A 14,667-nucleotide genomic window follows, 5' to 3' on the forward strand; every position below is an offset into this window, starting at 1 on the left:
AGCATAAGATATATTACATTACATGTTATTTAGCTGACGCTTTTATCCAAAGCAACTTACAATCATACACCATAGACGCAGCTATTCAGGGCTAAGCGTCTTGCTCAAGTACACATTGACTAGGGCGGGGATTGAATTGCCAACCCCCAGATTAAAAGAGGGATCTGCTAACCACTGACCCACAAATATAACAAGAAACCTGAGAACCCCAATTCTGACTTTAAAAGGGTAAAAATGCATGAAACCTCAGAAAGAGCAATTGAGGAAGGACCTATCCTACTAGACCAAAACATGTGCATTAGATGATGTATGTACATAATATAGTATTAGTAACTGAATAACATTAAGGCCTATTGTAATTATGCAACATAATTATTTTGGTGTGAATGTATTAGCTGTTCAGTACAACACCAGGAACTTTGGTTGTGTTCAATGACATGAACAGAAAACAAAATTCTAAGATTTCTACTGTTTGACTTTCTTCACAGACATAAGCCGCCACCATGAGTACCGACGCGGAGATGGCCATGTATGGCCAGGCTTCCATTTACCTCCGGAAGCCAGAGAAGGAGAGAATTGAGGGTCAAACCAGACCTTTTGATGCCAAGAGTGCCTGCTACGTAGCCGATGTCAAGGAGCTGTACTTGAAGGCAGCAATCATCAAGAAAGAGGGGGGCAAAGTCACCCTCACAATCCTGGATACTAAGGAGGTTGGTATCATAAAGTCAGAATCAACTGAGTAATATGATCGGTTCTCATTGTGACAAAATAAGCTAAAATAAGATAATCCTCTCTTAGTCCCACAGTGGCAAAAGGGTAAAGTGTACACACTTTACCCTTTTGCTGCTGTAATCCCGTAAATCTCCCCGTATTTGATCAAATATAACAATAGGCAGTAACAGTAAATAAAACACTAAACAATCTACAGTTACTAAGATATACAGAATAAATATGGCCATTTCCACGGTGTATTTATATTAAAATTGCACAGGTTGAAATGAATGAAGTGATTTAAGTATTTTTAAGTGATGTGTAGTCTACTGGAAGCTCAGCTGGTTGTTCCAGGAATGAAGGACTTGCGGTACCTCTCCTTCACACACCGGGGGTGAAGCAGCCGGTGTGTGAAGGAGCTGTACAGAGCTGCCAGAGTGTCCTGCATAGGGTGGGAGGTGTTGTACATCAGGGATGATAGCTTAGCTATCAGCCTCCCGTCTCCCACCACCTCCACCGTATCCAGTGGACACCCCAGCACCCCAGCACACTGCTGGCCTTCTTGACACGTGTGTTCAAATGTCATGTTTCAGGAGAGGACAGTCAAAGAAGAGGACGTCTATCCAATGAATCCTCCCAAGTATGACAAGATTGAGGACATGGCCATGATGACCCATCTCAATGAAGCCTCTGTGCTGTATAACCTCAAAGAGCGTTACGCAGCATGGATGATCTACGTAAGTCAATCTAACAAAGGAGAACCATAAATATTGGAAATGACTTTATTTGGAGGAAACATAATGTTAACGGTTTAATCTTTCTGATAACTTTCAGACCTACTCTGGCTTGTTCTGTGCCACGGTGAACCCCTACAAGTGGCTCCCAGTGTACGACTCTCAGTGTGTATCTGCCTACAGAGGCAAGAAGCGTATGGAGGCTCCACCCCACATCTTCTCTGTCTCTGACAATGCTTTCCAGTTCATGGCAACTGGTAAGTCATAATCATAACAATGTAGAACATATCAATGCATGAGGTTTCTGTTGCAGTGAAACATAGTTAATTATTTTATTTCTTGTTTAACAGATAGGGAGAACCAGTCTGTTTTGATCACGTAAGTTTACTATATTTCCAATTGTTGACTTTGTTGAGGATATTCAAATATCTTGATCACATTCTTATGAGTCTTTGTCTACACCTAGTGGAGAATCTGGTGCTGGAAAGACTGTGAACACAAAGCGTGTCATCCAGTACTTTGCAACAATCGCAGTTGGTGGACCAAAGAGGGACACGTCAAAGGTATATTCCTGAGGATTACAATTTGGGGTTCTTTGCCAATGGAACATTTTCCAAGATCATTTTCTGATATCACTTCTAATACTGGATTATAGGGGTCACTTGAGGATCAGATTATTGCAGCCAATCCCCTGCTGGAAGCCTATGGTAACGCCAAAACTGTCAGGAATGACAACTCTTCTCGTTTTGTAAGTATGAAACAAATTCTACACATGTGAGAAGCCTTACTGATTGTCCATGAGGAAGGATATTAAACATCTCTTTGTTCCAAACAGGGTAAATTCATCAGAATCCACTTCGGCTCAACTGGCAAACTGGCTAGTGCTGATATTGAGACATGTAAGTAATAATACTTCTGGTGCATACAAACGATTAGATTTGATAACTCGCCTATCTGTGACTAATGAACAATATTTGTAGATCTGCTGGAGAAGTCGAGAGTGACATTCCAGCTGGAGAAGGAAAGAGGCTACCACATCTTCTACCAGATGATGACAGCCCACATTCCTGAGCTGCTTGGTAAACATATTGAGCTGTTGCAACATTTCACCTACTTACAGTTTCCATATGAAACAAACGTATTGACATTTTCAACCTTTTTTCATCACCAGATTTGGCTCTCATCACAACCAACCCTTACGACTTCCCCATGTGCAGCATGGGTCAGATCACTGTGGCCAGTATTGATGACAAAGTTGAGCTGGAAGCCACCGATGTGAGTAATCTTCAAATCCCCAAAAAGAAATGTGTATTCGACAATACATGCAAAACTAGTCTTAAAAAGTTCATTTGTTAAAGTGAATATGTGTTGTGATAACACAACTTTTCTCTTTTCATCTCAGAATGCTATTGATATCCTGGGCTTCACCAATGAAGAAAAAATGAGCATCTACAAGATGACAGGCGCAGTGCTCCATCATGGTAACATGAAGTTCAAGCAAAAACAGCGTGAGGAGCAGGCTGAACCTGACGGCACAGAGGGTGAGTAGATTGGGAACACCAGTATTAAGATAAATACAGTTCTTGATCACACTGGTTTCTGTTCATATCATGATGGAAATCACTGAACTATTTTCAGATGCTGACAAGGTTGCTTACTTGCTGGGTCTGAACTCCGCTGAAATGCTGAAGGGTCTGTGCTATCCCAGAGTGAAGGTCGGAAATGAGTATGTCACCAAGGGACAGACTGTACCTCAGGTAAACATGAATAATCAACATCCAATATCTTACAATATGTTCACAGATTCATGAGCTTAGTAATACTAAAACAGTTAGTTAAATCATTAGATCAAATAAAAGCCATGTAAGTGTTTGATGTTACTTCTTTCAATGAGTTTTATCGTTGCAATGCTAAATTTAGAATAAGTCAAGCACCATCCTGTACTTGACCTATTTTACTTATTCATCTCTCCCCTTTAACCCTTGTGTTGCCTTCGGGTCAATTTGACCCGATTCAATGTTTCACCCTCCTGTCGCCTTCGGGTCAATATGACCCGATTCAATGTTCAACCCTCCTGTTACCTTTATATTTACTAACATATTTTACCCTTGAGGTCAATATGACCCCAGCTATTAAAATCTCCAGAAAACTATTAGAATTAATATTGTTTTCCAAGTTTAAGTGTGAGGTACTTTATGTTTGTTTGTTGACTCCCGAAAGAACACTGACATTAAATATTGAATCGGGTCAAAATGACCCGAAGGCAACACAAGGGTTAAAAAGACTTTACCTGTACCGATTTGAGGTTTTTACACAGGGTGTTGTATGTGTACAAATTGTAAAGCCTTCTGGGGCAAATTTCTCATTTGGGATGAAAATGTAATTATAGTTAATTGTATCTTAGATACAATTTATTCATTTTAGAATTGTTTGTGAAATGTATTTCATTGGAATAAATTTAAAAACACCAATAATCCATTATTTTACAAAAATAGTTAACAAAGCAAATCTTATTGTTATTTTTGTACAGGTGATGAACTCAGTGCCTGCTCTGGCCAAGTCTATCTATGAGAAGATGTTCTTGTGGATGGTCATCCGTATCAACCAGATGTTGGACACTAAGCAGTCGAGGCAGTACTACATTGGTGTCCTGGATATCGCTGGGTTTGAAATCTTTGACGTAAGCTTCCCACAATTCAGGAGACAAAACTTTTAATGACAGAATTCTTCTTATCAACATAGAGAGGTTCTGATGATTATATGTGTCCTTGCAGTTCAACACATTGGAGCAGCTGTGCATCAACTTCACCAATGAGAAACTGCAACAGTTTTTCAACCACACCATGTTTGTCCTGGAACAAGAGGAGTACAAGAAGGAGGGTATTGTCTGGGAGTTCATTGACTTCGGTATGGACTTGGCTGCCTGCATTGAGCTGATTGAAAGGGTAATCATTTCATTTTGTGATTCTATATGATTTCCTTTATTTGACCTACTGTAGTACTTAATGACATTCTTCTTCACACTTTCTTAAAGCCCATGGGCATCTTCTCCATCCTGGAAGAGGAGTGCATGTTCCCCAAGGCCACAAATGCATCCTTCAAGGACAAGCTGTATGACCAGCATCTTGGCAAAAACAAAGCATTTGAGAAGCCCAAGCCTGCAAAGGGCAAGGCTGAGGCCCACTTCTCCCTGGTGCACTATGCTGGTACTGTGGACTACAATGTCAATGGCTGGCTGGACAAGAACAAGGATCCCCTGAATGACTCTGTCATTCAGCTGTACCAGAAGTCCAGCGTGAAACTGCTGCCTATCCTGTACCCAACTATAGTTGAAGGTATGATAATAGCTACAGTAAACTAAAAAACAGTTCAAAGTTATAGATACTGTATATGTTTAACAATAGCATGTTTTCATGTAAAGAAAATGTGTAGTTCTAAGAAAGCATATCGACTTAAATGATTAACAGAGGTCGGTGGCAGCAAGAAGGGAGGCAAGAAGAAGGGTGGTTCTATGCAGACTGTGTCTTCACAGTTTAGGGTAAGGCTTAACCTTGCAAATGTATCTTCTATGTCTTATATTATATACAAACTCACAATTGCAACATGTTTTGATAAAACACCTCTTTGGATCTACAGGAGAACTTGGGCAAGCTGATGACTAACTTGAGGAGCACCCATCCTCACTTTGTGCGTTGCCTGATTCCCAACGAGTCAAAGACTCCAGGTACATAGAGAACATAATCTCAATCGATCTTTCGAGGAGTGGTTTGCTTTTGTTGGTGTGGTTTACATACATCTATAGACTAACTATTAATTCAAAACATCAATTATTTACAGGATTGATGGAGAACTTCCTGGTCATCCACCAGCTCAGGTGTAATGGTGTGCTGGAAGGTATCAGAATCTGCAGGAAAGGTTTCCCCAGCAGAATTCTCTATGCTGACTTCAAGCAGAGGTATCAATACATGTTTTCAGTGAATTTTAATTTGGATTATTGACATGAAATGGTCACAAAATAACCTCTAACTCTCTCATGAAAGATACAAGGTATTGAATGCCAGTGTCATCCCTGAGGGACAGTTCATGGACAACAAGAAGGCTTCAGAGAAGCTGCTTGGGTCTATTGACGTGGACCACGAACAGTACAAATTTGGACACACCAAGGTAAGCAATTTTCTTCAGTTTGGACTCTTCAATCAAACATTACTGCAATGACAGGGTGAGAGACTAAAGGCTTCCTTTTGTTCACTGCAGTCATCTTGGCAAATTAAAGACACAATTGTGCATGGACTAAAACATAGCGTGTCTTCTTATGTTGGTATCGAGATAGATGCTAGCTGTTAGCAGCTGACAGCAGCAAAGTATTCACTTCCTCAGTTCATCCTACCTATAACTTATTTTTTGTTTCATCAGGTGTTCTTCAAGGCGGGTCTTCTGGGTACCCTTGAGGAGATGAGAGATGCAAAACTGGCATCACTGGTCACCATGACTCAAGCTTTGTGCCGTGCATACCTCATGAGAAAGGAGTTTGTGAAGATGACTGAGAGGAGGCATGTTGAAAACAGCTCATTCTGAATGATGGTATGAAAATTCTGAAACAACATGGTCCCTAACAGCTATTTCTTGTCCACAGGGAAGCCATCTATACCATCCAGTACAACATCCGCTCATTCATGAATGTCAAACATTGGCCATGGATGAAGGTTTACTACAAGATCAAGCCCCTGCTGAAGACTGCTGAAACTGAGAAGGAGCTGTCAAACATGAAGGAGAACTATGATAAGATGAAGACTGACTTGGCTACTGCCCTGGCAAAGAAGAAGGAACTGGAAGAGAAGATGGTGTCCTTCATACAGGAGAAGAATGATCTGCAGCTGCAAGTAGCATCTGTGAGTTCACATTAAAAGACAGTTGTGCTTTTTCATGTTCTTCATTGTTGGTGTGCTAACGTCTATTTGCATTAAATGGACTAGGAAGGAGAGAACCTGTCAGATGCTGAGGAGAGATGTGAGGGTCTTATCAAGAGCAAGATTCAGATGGAGGCCAAACTCAAGGAGACAACTGAGAGACTGGAGGATGAAGAGGAAATCAATGCTGAGCTCACTGCCAAAAAGAGAAAGCTAGAGGACGAATGCTCTGAGCTCAAGAAGGATATTGATGACCTGGAGCTTACCTTGGCCAAAGTGGAGAAGGAGAAACATGCCACTGAGAACAAGGTCTGTAAATGATAATCTGTCCAGCATATTAAGTGAAATGATAATGATGAGCGCTTATTGATGAGATCTTTCTTGCACATTTAGGTCAAGAATCTGACTGAGGAAATGGCCTCTCAGGATGAGAGCATTGCTAAGTTGACCAAGGAAAAGAAAGCCCTTCAGGAGGCTCATCAGCAGACTCTTGATGACCTGCAGGCTGAGGAAGACAAAGTCAACACTCTGACCAAGGCCAAGACAAAGCTTGAGCAGCAAGTGGATGATGTAAGGTTACCAAGACACTTGGATTGGAAAAGAAAGTTTGTTCTTGAATGTGATGATTAAAAACATATTGTATTTGTCCAGCTTGAAGGTTCTCTGGAGCAAGAAAAGAAATTGCGTATGGATCTTGAGAGAGCCAAGAGAAAGCTTGAGGGCGATCTGAAACTGGCCCAGGAATCCGTTATGGATCTTGAGAATGACAAGCAGCAGTCCGATGAGAAAATCAAAAAGTAAAGTTCTTTTGAATTTGAACAACAATCATTCTTTTGAAAATGATGGTCAACTGCATTAACTATATGTACTTTATCTTTCATTCTTACAGGAAGGACTTTGAATGCAGTCAGCTCATCAGCAAGATTGAAGATGAGCAGTCAATGGGTGCTCAGCTTCAGAAGAAGATCAAGGAGCTTCAGGTGACATATTGTGCGACACAAAACCTTACTGCACCCATTTCCTGTTGTGTATCCAAAGTGAAAGTTTACTGGAAATTACACCTAATTCAACAGGCCCGCATTGAGGAACTGGAGGAAGAGATTGAGGCTGAGCGTGCTGCTCGTGCCAAGGTTGAGAAGCAGAGAGCTGACCTCTCCAGGGAACTTGAGGAGATCAGTGAGAGGCTCGAGGAGGCTGGTGGTGCCACTTCTGCTCAGATTGAGATGAACAAGAAGCGTGAGGCTGAGTTCCAGAAGCTCCGTCGTGACCTCGAGGAGTCCACTCTGCAGCATGAAGCCACTGCTGCTGCTCTTCGCAAGAAGCAGGCTGACAGCGTTGCTGAGCTGGGAGAACAGATTGACAACCTCCAGCGTGTTAAGCAGAAGCTTGAGAAGGAAAAGAGTGAATACAAGATGGAGATCGATGACCTCTCCAGCAACATGGAGAATGTTGCTAAGGCAAAGGTACACATTGCATTACGGGTCATTTCCCAAATGAATGTAAATAATAAAGCATTTCATATTATGAATGAAATATGATCACTGATCTCATGTCTCTTTTCCTCATTAGGGAAATCTTGAAAAGATGTGCCGTACTCTTGAGGACCAATTTAGCGAATTGAAGACAAAGAATGATGAAAATGTTCGTCAGATCAATGACACAAGTTCACAGAAAGCTCGTCTCCTGACAGAAAATGGTAGCTACAGATTTTCATTGAATGATCTGTTGTGCATTTTATTGAGAATTGTAGCATGAACTAATGTATCATGACTTCTTACACACAAGGTGAGTTCAGCCGTCAAGTTGAGGAGAAGGAAGCCCTTGTTTCCCAGCTGACCAGAGGCAAACAGGCCTTCACTCAGCAGATTGAGGAGCTGAAGCGACAGATTGAAGAAGAGGTTAAGGTAAGAAACACTTGAGAAAGTGTCAATCGGTTTCATTCATTTTGGAGTTTAGAAATGTTCTAAATTCATGAATAATGTTTACAACAGGCCAAGAATGCTCTTGCCCATGGACTGCAATCAGCTCGCCACGACTGTGATCTGCTGAGGGAGCAGTTTGAGGAGGAGCAGGAGGCCAAGGCTGAGCTGCAGCGTGGAATGTCCAAGGCCAACAGTGAGGTGGCTCAGTGGAGATCTAAGTATGAAACTGATGCCATTCAGCGCACTGAGGAGCTTGAGGAATCCAAGTGAGTAACATTCAAACAATCCAATGGCCAAATCAGAAGTGTAGTGTTCCAGGGATTTTCAACTCCATCATTTTGTGAATATTATCTTTTTTGTAAGTGCATGTAAGAAAATTCTAAATTTTTTCAACAGGAAAAAGCTGGCCCAGCGCCTTCAGGAGGCTGAGGAACAGATTGAGGCAGTGAATTCCAAGTGTGCTTCTCTTGAGAAAACCAAACAGAGACTCCAGAGTGAGGTGGAGGACCTCATGATTGATGTGGAGAGGGCCAACAGTCTGGCTGCCAATCTTGACAAGAAGCAGAGGAACTTTGACAAGGTAGCATTGTTTACTTTGTGGGGCCAAGCCATTCAAACAATGAAATAGATATATAGTTGTCTCTATAGTGTTACATCACCAACTGACCTGTAGTAATTGTGTTATTCAGGTGTTGGCAGAGTGGAAACAGAAGTATGAGGAGGGTCAGGCAGAGCTTGAGGGAACACAGAAGGAGGCGCGTTCTCTCAGCACTGAGCTGTTCAAGATGAAGAACTCTTATGAGGAAGCTCTTGATCAACTGGAGACCATGAAGCGTGAAAATAAGAACCTGCAACGTAAGTTCTACATCATTTAAAAGTTGCATTGTATTGAAGACACGTGTTACACAAAAGTTTTCCATTTTTAAAGCTCAACAATACAAAACAAATGTATCTATCTGCAGAGGAGATCTCAGATCTGACTGAACAGATTGGTGAGACTGGCAAGAGCATCCATGAGCTTGAGAAGTCCAAGAAGCAGACAGAGACAGAGAAGTCTGAGATCCAGACAGCTCTTGAAGAGGCTGAGGTACGTTATCTTTTTCATGAGAGATGTTTACACCTAGTCTAGGGAAAAACTGACAACCTGAACCCCCCTCCACCACCCCCCTACCCATCTGCAAAGTGCAGTAAAGATGGTTTGGGAGAGAGGCAAGAGAGAGGTTCCCTTAACTCCCTCAGTCCAATCACCTGCAATGTAACAGAGCAAAAAAGAAAAACAATGTAACACCACCACCATCAGGCAGGAAGATGAACTGCATTCCTCTTAATCGTCTTCATATGACGTCATAACAAGACCTTCTGAAATTAAATTCTCAATCATGTGAAAAACTTTAAAAGGTTTAAAGGCAGACATTAATATTTCATTCTTTGATCTCATCAGGGAACTCTGGAACATGAAGAGTCTAAGATCCTGCGTGTCCAGCTGGAGCTCAACCAGATTAAGGGTGAGGTGGACAGGAAGCTGGCAGAGAAGGATGAGGAGATGGAGCAGATCAAGAGGAACAGCCAAAGAGTGACAGACTCCATGCAGAGCACTCTGGATGCTGAGGTCAGGAGCAGGAACGATGCCCTGAGAATCAAGAAGAAGATGGAGGGAGACCTGAATGAGATGGAGGTTCAGCTGAGCCACGCCAACCGCCAGGCTGCTGAGTCACAGAAGCAGCTGAGAAATGTCCAGGCACAGCTGAAGGTATGTAAGACATAGAGTTGTACTGACTATGGTCAGTACATGGACCTTTTGGCATTGATGCTAATATTTTCATGATATTGTTTTACTAGGATGCACAGCTGCACCTTGATGATGCCCTCAGAGCCCAGGAAGACTTCAAAGAACAAGCTGGCATGGTGGATCGTAGAAACGGTCTCATGATGGCTGAAATTGAGGAACTTAGAGCTGCTCTGGAACAGACAGAGAGATGCCGCAAAGTCGCAGAGCAAGAGCTGGTGGACGCCAGTGAGCGTGTTGGACTGCTGCACTCTCAGGTAAACAAGCTCTATAATCCCTCCAATAATTCAAACGTCTCATGAGATTTACAATATCGTAAAAATCATGCATATGATGACTTACGTGAGAATATAATTTTATCTTTTAGAACACAAGTCTTCTGAACACCAAGAAGAAGATTGAGACTGACCTTATCCAGATCCAAGGTGAAGTGGATGACACTGTTCAGGAAGCAAGGAATGCAGAGGAGAAGGCCAAGAAGGCCATCACTGATGTAGGTTTAAAATGCATTTGTTCTTACTCCAATGTGTTTTTCCCCCCGCAAAATAACATGTTATTTGTCTCCTCTAGGCTGCTATGATGGCTGAGGAGCTGAAGAAGGAGCAGGACACTAGCTCTCACCTGGAGAGGATGAAGAAGAACCTGGAGGTCGCTGTTAAGGACCTGCAGCACCGTCTGGATGAGGCTGAGAACTTGGCTATGAAGGGTGGCAAGAAGCAGCTCCAGAAGCTTGAGTCTAGGGTAAGAAAGTCATGTTAAGACTTGCACAGTGGAAGCAGGACTTTAAAACAATACGGATACTTATTAGTTGGAATGCTTCAGCAGTCCAACTCTTGTTCTTGTAATCTTTATTAAACTTATTAGTTGGAATGCTTCAGCAGTCCAACTGTTGTTCTTGTAATCTTTATTAAACTTATTAATATTATTATTATTATACTATTTCTTCCGTACCTTTTTTGTCCCTCTTCTACGCCTTCATATATTCAGCTATTTAAACCATTCAAATATTAAAAAATGCAGCTTCTTCAGCACTAGAATGCTATGACCTTTCATATTTCAAAACTTTCAAATTTTCATATATTTAAATACTTTTATGTTATTTTGAATTCATCAGTTCCTATGGAGAAAATATTCAACTTTAAAAAGCTTACAGTATCTTCATATTTTCAGCAAATTCAGCTATTTAATTTTTCTTATGTTCAGATAGCCTTCAGCTATTACTGTATATTTTCAAATATTTTTTATCTTTTCAAACTTTCAAATTATTAATTTTTTTATGGAATAAATAATGAATGGGATCCAATGGGGGAAATCTTCAAATCCGCTTCAACTTGTTCAACTTTAAAAGCTTACAATATCAGCATACATTCAGCTAAAGAAACAATTCCACGTTTAAAATGTTGACAAAAGTGTTAGCTATAAATTTATAATTCAGCTTCTTTTCATATCTCGTATAGTTATTTAATTGTAACCATTTTAGTTTTATGTGTTTTTCCGCTCCTCCTGGACTTTACAATGGGTGTGTGTGTGGGACCTTAGAGCTGTGACATCATCGCTAGAGGGGACAGCTGCGTCAGGATCAAGCGGAAATTATTTTTGTAAATCGTCACTACGGCCATAATTATTACTCTTTAGGCATAATTTTTTGATAAAGTAGTAGGGAATCTTGTGCTTGTCGTAGACATGTGACAATGGAATCCAACAGTTTTCCAGATTTTTCTAGAGAAGCCTTAACGAGGGGAGAAGTCCGGCTTTCTCCTCAGTCATCTCCATTGAAAACCTGACGACATTTTAACTTTTTTGAAGCAAACAGGAACATTTTCTGAACTGCGATTAAACTCTCATTTCTTAACCTAAAAAATATTTAAGGACATGTAAACGTTCACAAAAGCCTTGAGCATCTCCTAATCTAGACGTCTTTAGGATCGGAGTTATGGTTCTCTCTCAAATCCAAATGTTCTGACAGGCTGCTTTCCTCAGAATCTGAGCTGTCTCTCAGTCACACAGGTGTTTCACGTTAGGCTAATCAGTGGCAGATCTCACACAGTCTTGTTGATCATACAATTTGAACCCCCCCCCCCCCCCCCCTCTCACACAGACTAACGTTTGTGCGTGCGTGTGTGGCCGCGTGGAGAGATATTAGAAGAGCACCAGCATCAGACTTTCTCAGGTCTCATTTAACCCACAAAAATAACAAACATATCGGCGCGTTCGGCTCAATCTTTCCTCTCTATTGATATTACTATTTTCGTGATTTGATCTTTTTTTTTTTGACAGGGTTTAACAAATGCTTTTGTAGAAAATCCACTCAGTGTTTAGATTGTCTATCCTTCACTCTGGTTTCTCCCTCTCTTTCTTTATTTATCTTTCTCCTTCTGACTCTCAATTTCTTTCTCTCTCTTGATCTCACGTCTGACTTTTCCCCCTCTCTCATTTCTTGGATTGTGATTCATATCTTTGAATATTTAGAAGTTAAAGTTTTGCTTATCTTTTTCAGTTATACATTTCCACCCAATATGTTTGTGCTTCAACATTTTCAGCAGGAAGTTTCCCTTTTTGATATGTTCAGATGTTTAAGCTATGTTCAGCCTATTATCTGTTGGCAGCTATTTTAAGCTATGTTCAGCTTTAAAACATTTTTTATTTCAGCTAAATTCAGACATTTTCAGTTATTCATTTCATATTTCAGCTATTTCCAGACATTTTCAGTTATTCATTTCATATTTCAGATATTTTCAGAAATGTTCAGTTATTCATTTCATATTTCAGCTATTTTCAGAAATTTTCAGTGAATCATTTCATATTTCAGCTATGTTCAGACATTTTCAGTTATTCATTTCATATTCAGCTATTTTCAAACCTTTTTCAGCAATTTTGTTTTTACTTTTCAGCTTCAAGCTTTCAAATGTTAGCATTCCAACGCATTTTCAGAAGGAAATGCATTTTCTAGTTCATCTTCTTATTGTTTTATGAAGGTACGTGAGCTGGAGACAGAGGTTGAGGGTGAACAGAGACGCGGAGCAGATGCTGTTAAGGGTGTCCGCAAATATGAGAGGAGAGTGAAGGAGCTCACCTATCAGGTACTTTCACTTTGATAGTTAAAATGTACAGGACAAAATTATCCAATATACTTACCATTACACATATGTAAACTTGCACATCTATATTGTCTTTTACAGACTGAAGAGGACAAGAAAAACGTCTCCAGGCTGCAGGACCTGGTTGACAAGTTGCAGCTCAAGGTGAAAGCCTACAAGAGGCAGGCTGAGGAATCGGTAAGGACCAAACATTTAGTCTTTTAACAATGCAAACTTTAAATTATGGCAGATTTATTAGACCTTTCGTCATTCAGGACATTACAAATCTGGGAATCTCTATGTTTTTTCAGGAGGAGCAGGCCAACGTCCACCTGTCCAAGTGCAGGAAGGTCCAGCATGAGCTGGAGGAGTCTGAGGAGCGTGCTGACATTGCAGAGTCCCAGGTCAACAAGCTGAGAGCAAAGAGCCGTGACTCTGGCAAGGTAACTAGTCAGTTTAGTGAAAAATATCCAAAATGGTAATCATCATCCTTTGATATATCTTTCAATATGTTAGATCTTACAAAGCACTGAGTTCAAATACTATACAAATAATTGATCAAAATTAATGTCACCGTAAGTTTATTCAAACTCACTCAAACCATTTATCTGTTTTTTACAGGGAAAAGAAGCAGCTGAGTAAAGCACACTGAGTGTTTCACTGTGTCGTATCATATAATATGATATCATTTTTGCTGAAATAAATAAAGTTTAAGCTGTTGATCTGAAATTATGTCTGTAATACTTCCATACTTCCATGAAATGTAGTTGATGTGAGTTTTGAATAACACTTTTTTTTTTGGGACATGAAAATCTTTTCCAAAAAAAACAAACACTTTAAGGGTAATCAAGACCTTTACAGTTGTTAGTTCACGCATAATCATTTTGTTAGTGAAACAAAAAATAAACCGTAACATTTAAAATTGTTAAAGTATCCTGAGATGGGATCACTTGTACATTACAAAGCTTTATGCTAACCAGTGACCAAAAATGCTAAACACGTCCTTAACATTGAGGTGAAGGTTATATAGGCAGCTGACAAGGAAACAAACTGAAGTATTACTTAAGTTACCGTAATCCTTTCCTGTACAGCAGGCACATATATAAATACATTAATTGCCTAATCCAAGACAAGTTCCCACTTGCGGGCTATTTTTGGAAGCCACAGGCATGTCTGAGACAGCCTGATAAATCCTCCAATGACAACTTGTCTACTCATATTTGTCTTTGATCTCAGAGCAGTCAGCCTCACTTGTTCACAAAAGCAACAAATGTTGTGACTACATATCAAATCAAACTATATAAATATTGAGTGAATTAGTCATATCATGTACTATCGTGTATTCTTTATGAACCAGACACTCCTCCAGAACCCGGTACACATATGTAAACCTATATTCAAAGATATTATTATTGTAAATGTGAGTGACTATTGGGAACACCTTATTACTGAAGAAAATGTTCTTATGAATGTACATCATTCTTAATAACAGGGTATTTTTGTATTACTTTATTTGGTAACAATTTACTT

The 14,667-nt window shown here is 40.3% G+C and overlaps 1 protein-coding gene across 1 annotated transcript; it reads left to right on the forward strand.

The window, feature by feature from the left end:
* Positions 1 to 503: 503 nt before the first annotated feature.
* LOC130194736 (myosin heavy chain, fast skeletal muscle-like) lies at positions 504 to 13,794 on the forward strand. Its single transcript, XM_056415857.1, has 39 exons — positions 504 to 710; positions 1,305 to 1,448; positions 1,546 to 1,702; positions 1,796 to 1,823; positions 1,912 to 2,008; positions 2,101 to 2,193; positions 2,281 to 2,344; positions 2,426 to 2,524; positions 2,617 to 2,720; positions 2,848 to 2,986; positions 3,084 to 3,202; positions 3,976 to 4,125; positions 4,220 to 4,390; positions 4,480 to 4,780; positions 4,913 to 4,983; positions 5,082 to 5,169; positions 5,283 to 5,400; positions 5,486 to 5,609; positions 5,859 to 5,995; positions 6,079 to 6,334; positions 6,419 to 6,661; positions 6,746 to 6,922; positions 7,004 to 7,149; positions 7,242 to 7,332; positions 7,426 to 7,815; positions 7,922 to 8,048; positions 8,138 to 8,256; positions 8,344 to 8,540; positions 8,671 to 8,854; positions 8,964 to 9,129; positions 9,237 to 9,361; positions 9,716 to 10,024; positions 10,114 to 10,317; positions 10,428 to 10,553; positions 10,631 to 10,801; positions 13,036 to 13,140; positions 13,240 to 13,335; positions 13,449 to 13,580; positions 13,759 to 13,794. The coding sequence occupies exons 1-39, from the start codon at positions 504 to 506 to the stop codon at positions 13,777 to 13,779; spliced, it is 5,796 nt and encodes a 1,931-aa protein (XP_056271832.1). The 3' UTR covers positions 13,780 to 13,794.
* Positions 13,795 to 14,667: the final 873 nt, after the last annotated feature.

This window comes from Pseudoliparis swirei, chromosome 6 (assembly GCF_029220125.1).
Source record: "Pseudoliparis swirei isolate HS2019 ecotype Mariana Trench chromosome 6, NWPU_hadal_v1, whole genome shotgun sequence".
In the NCBI taxonomy this organism is placed as follows: Eukaryota; Metazoa; Chordata; class Actinopteri; order Perciformes; family Liparidae; genus Pseudoliparis; species Pseudoliparis swirei.

What these genes read in the sequence shown, in the direction of transcription:
- LOC130194736 (XM_056415857.1), top strand. Translation starts at nt 504, where the DNA reads ATGAGTACCGACGCGGAGATGGCCATGTATGGCCAGGCTTCCATTTAC. An exon ending in ATGACAACTCTTCTCGTTTT is followed by an intron (nt 2,194 to 2,280) that starts GTAAGTATGAAA and finishes TGTTCCAAACAG; the next exon opens with GGTAAATTCATCAGAATCCA. An exon ending in CCAAGAAGGCCATCACTGAT is followed by an intron (nt 10,554 to 10,630) that starts GTAGGTTTAAAA and finishes TGTCTCCTCTAG; the next exon opens with GCTGCTATGATGGCTGAGGA.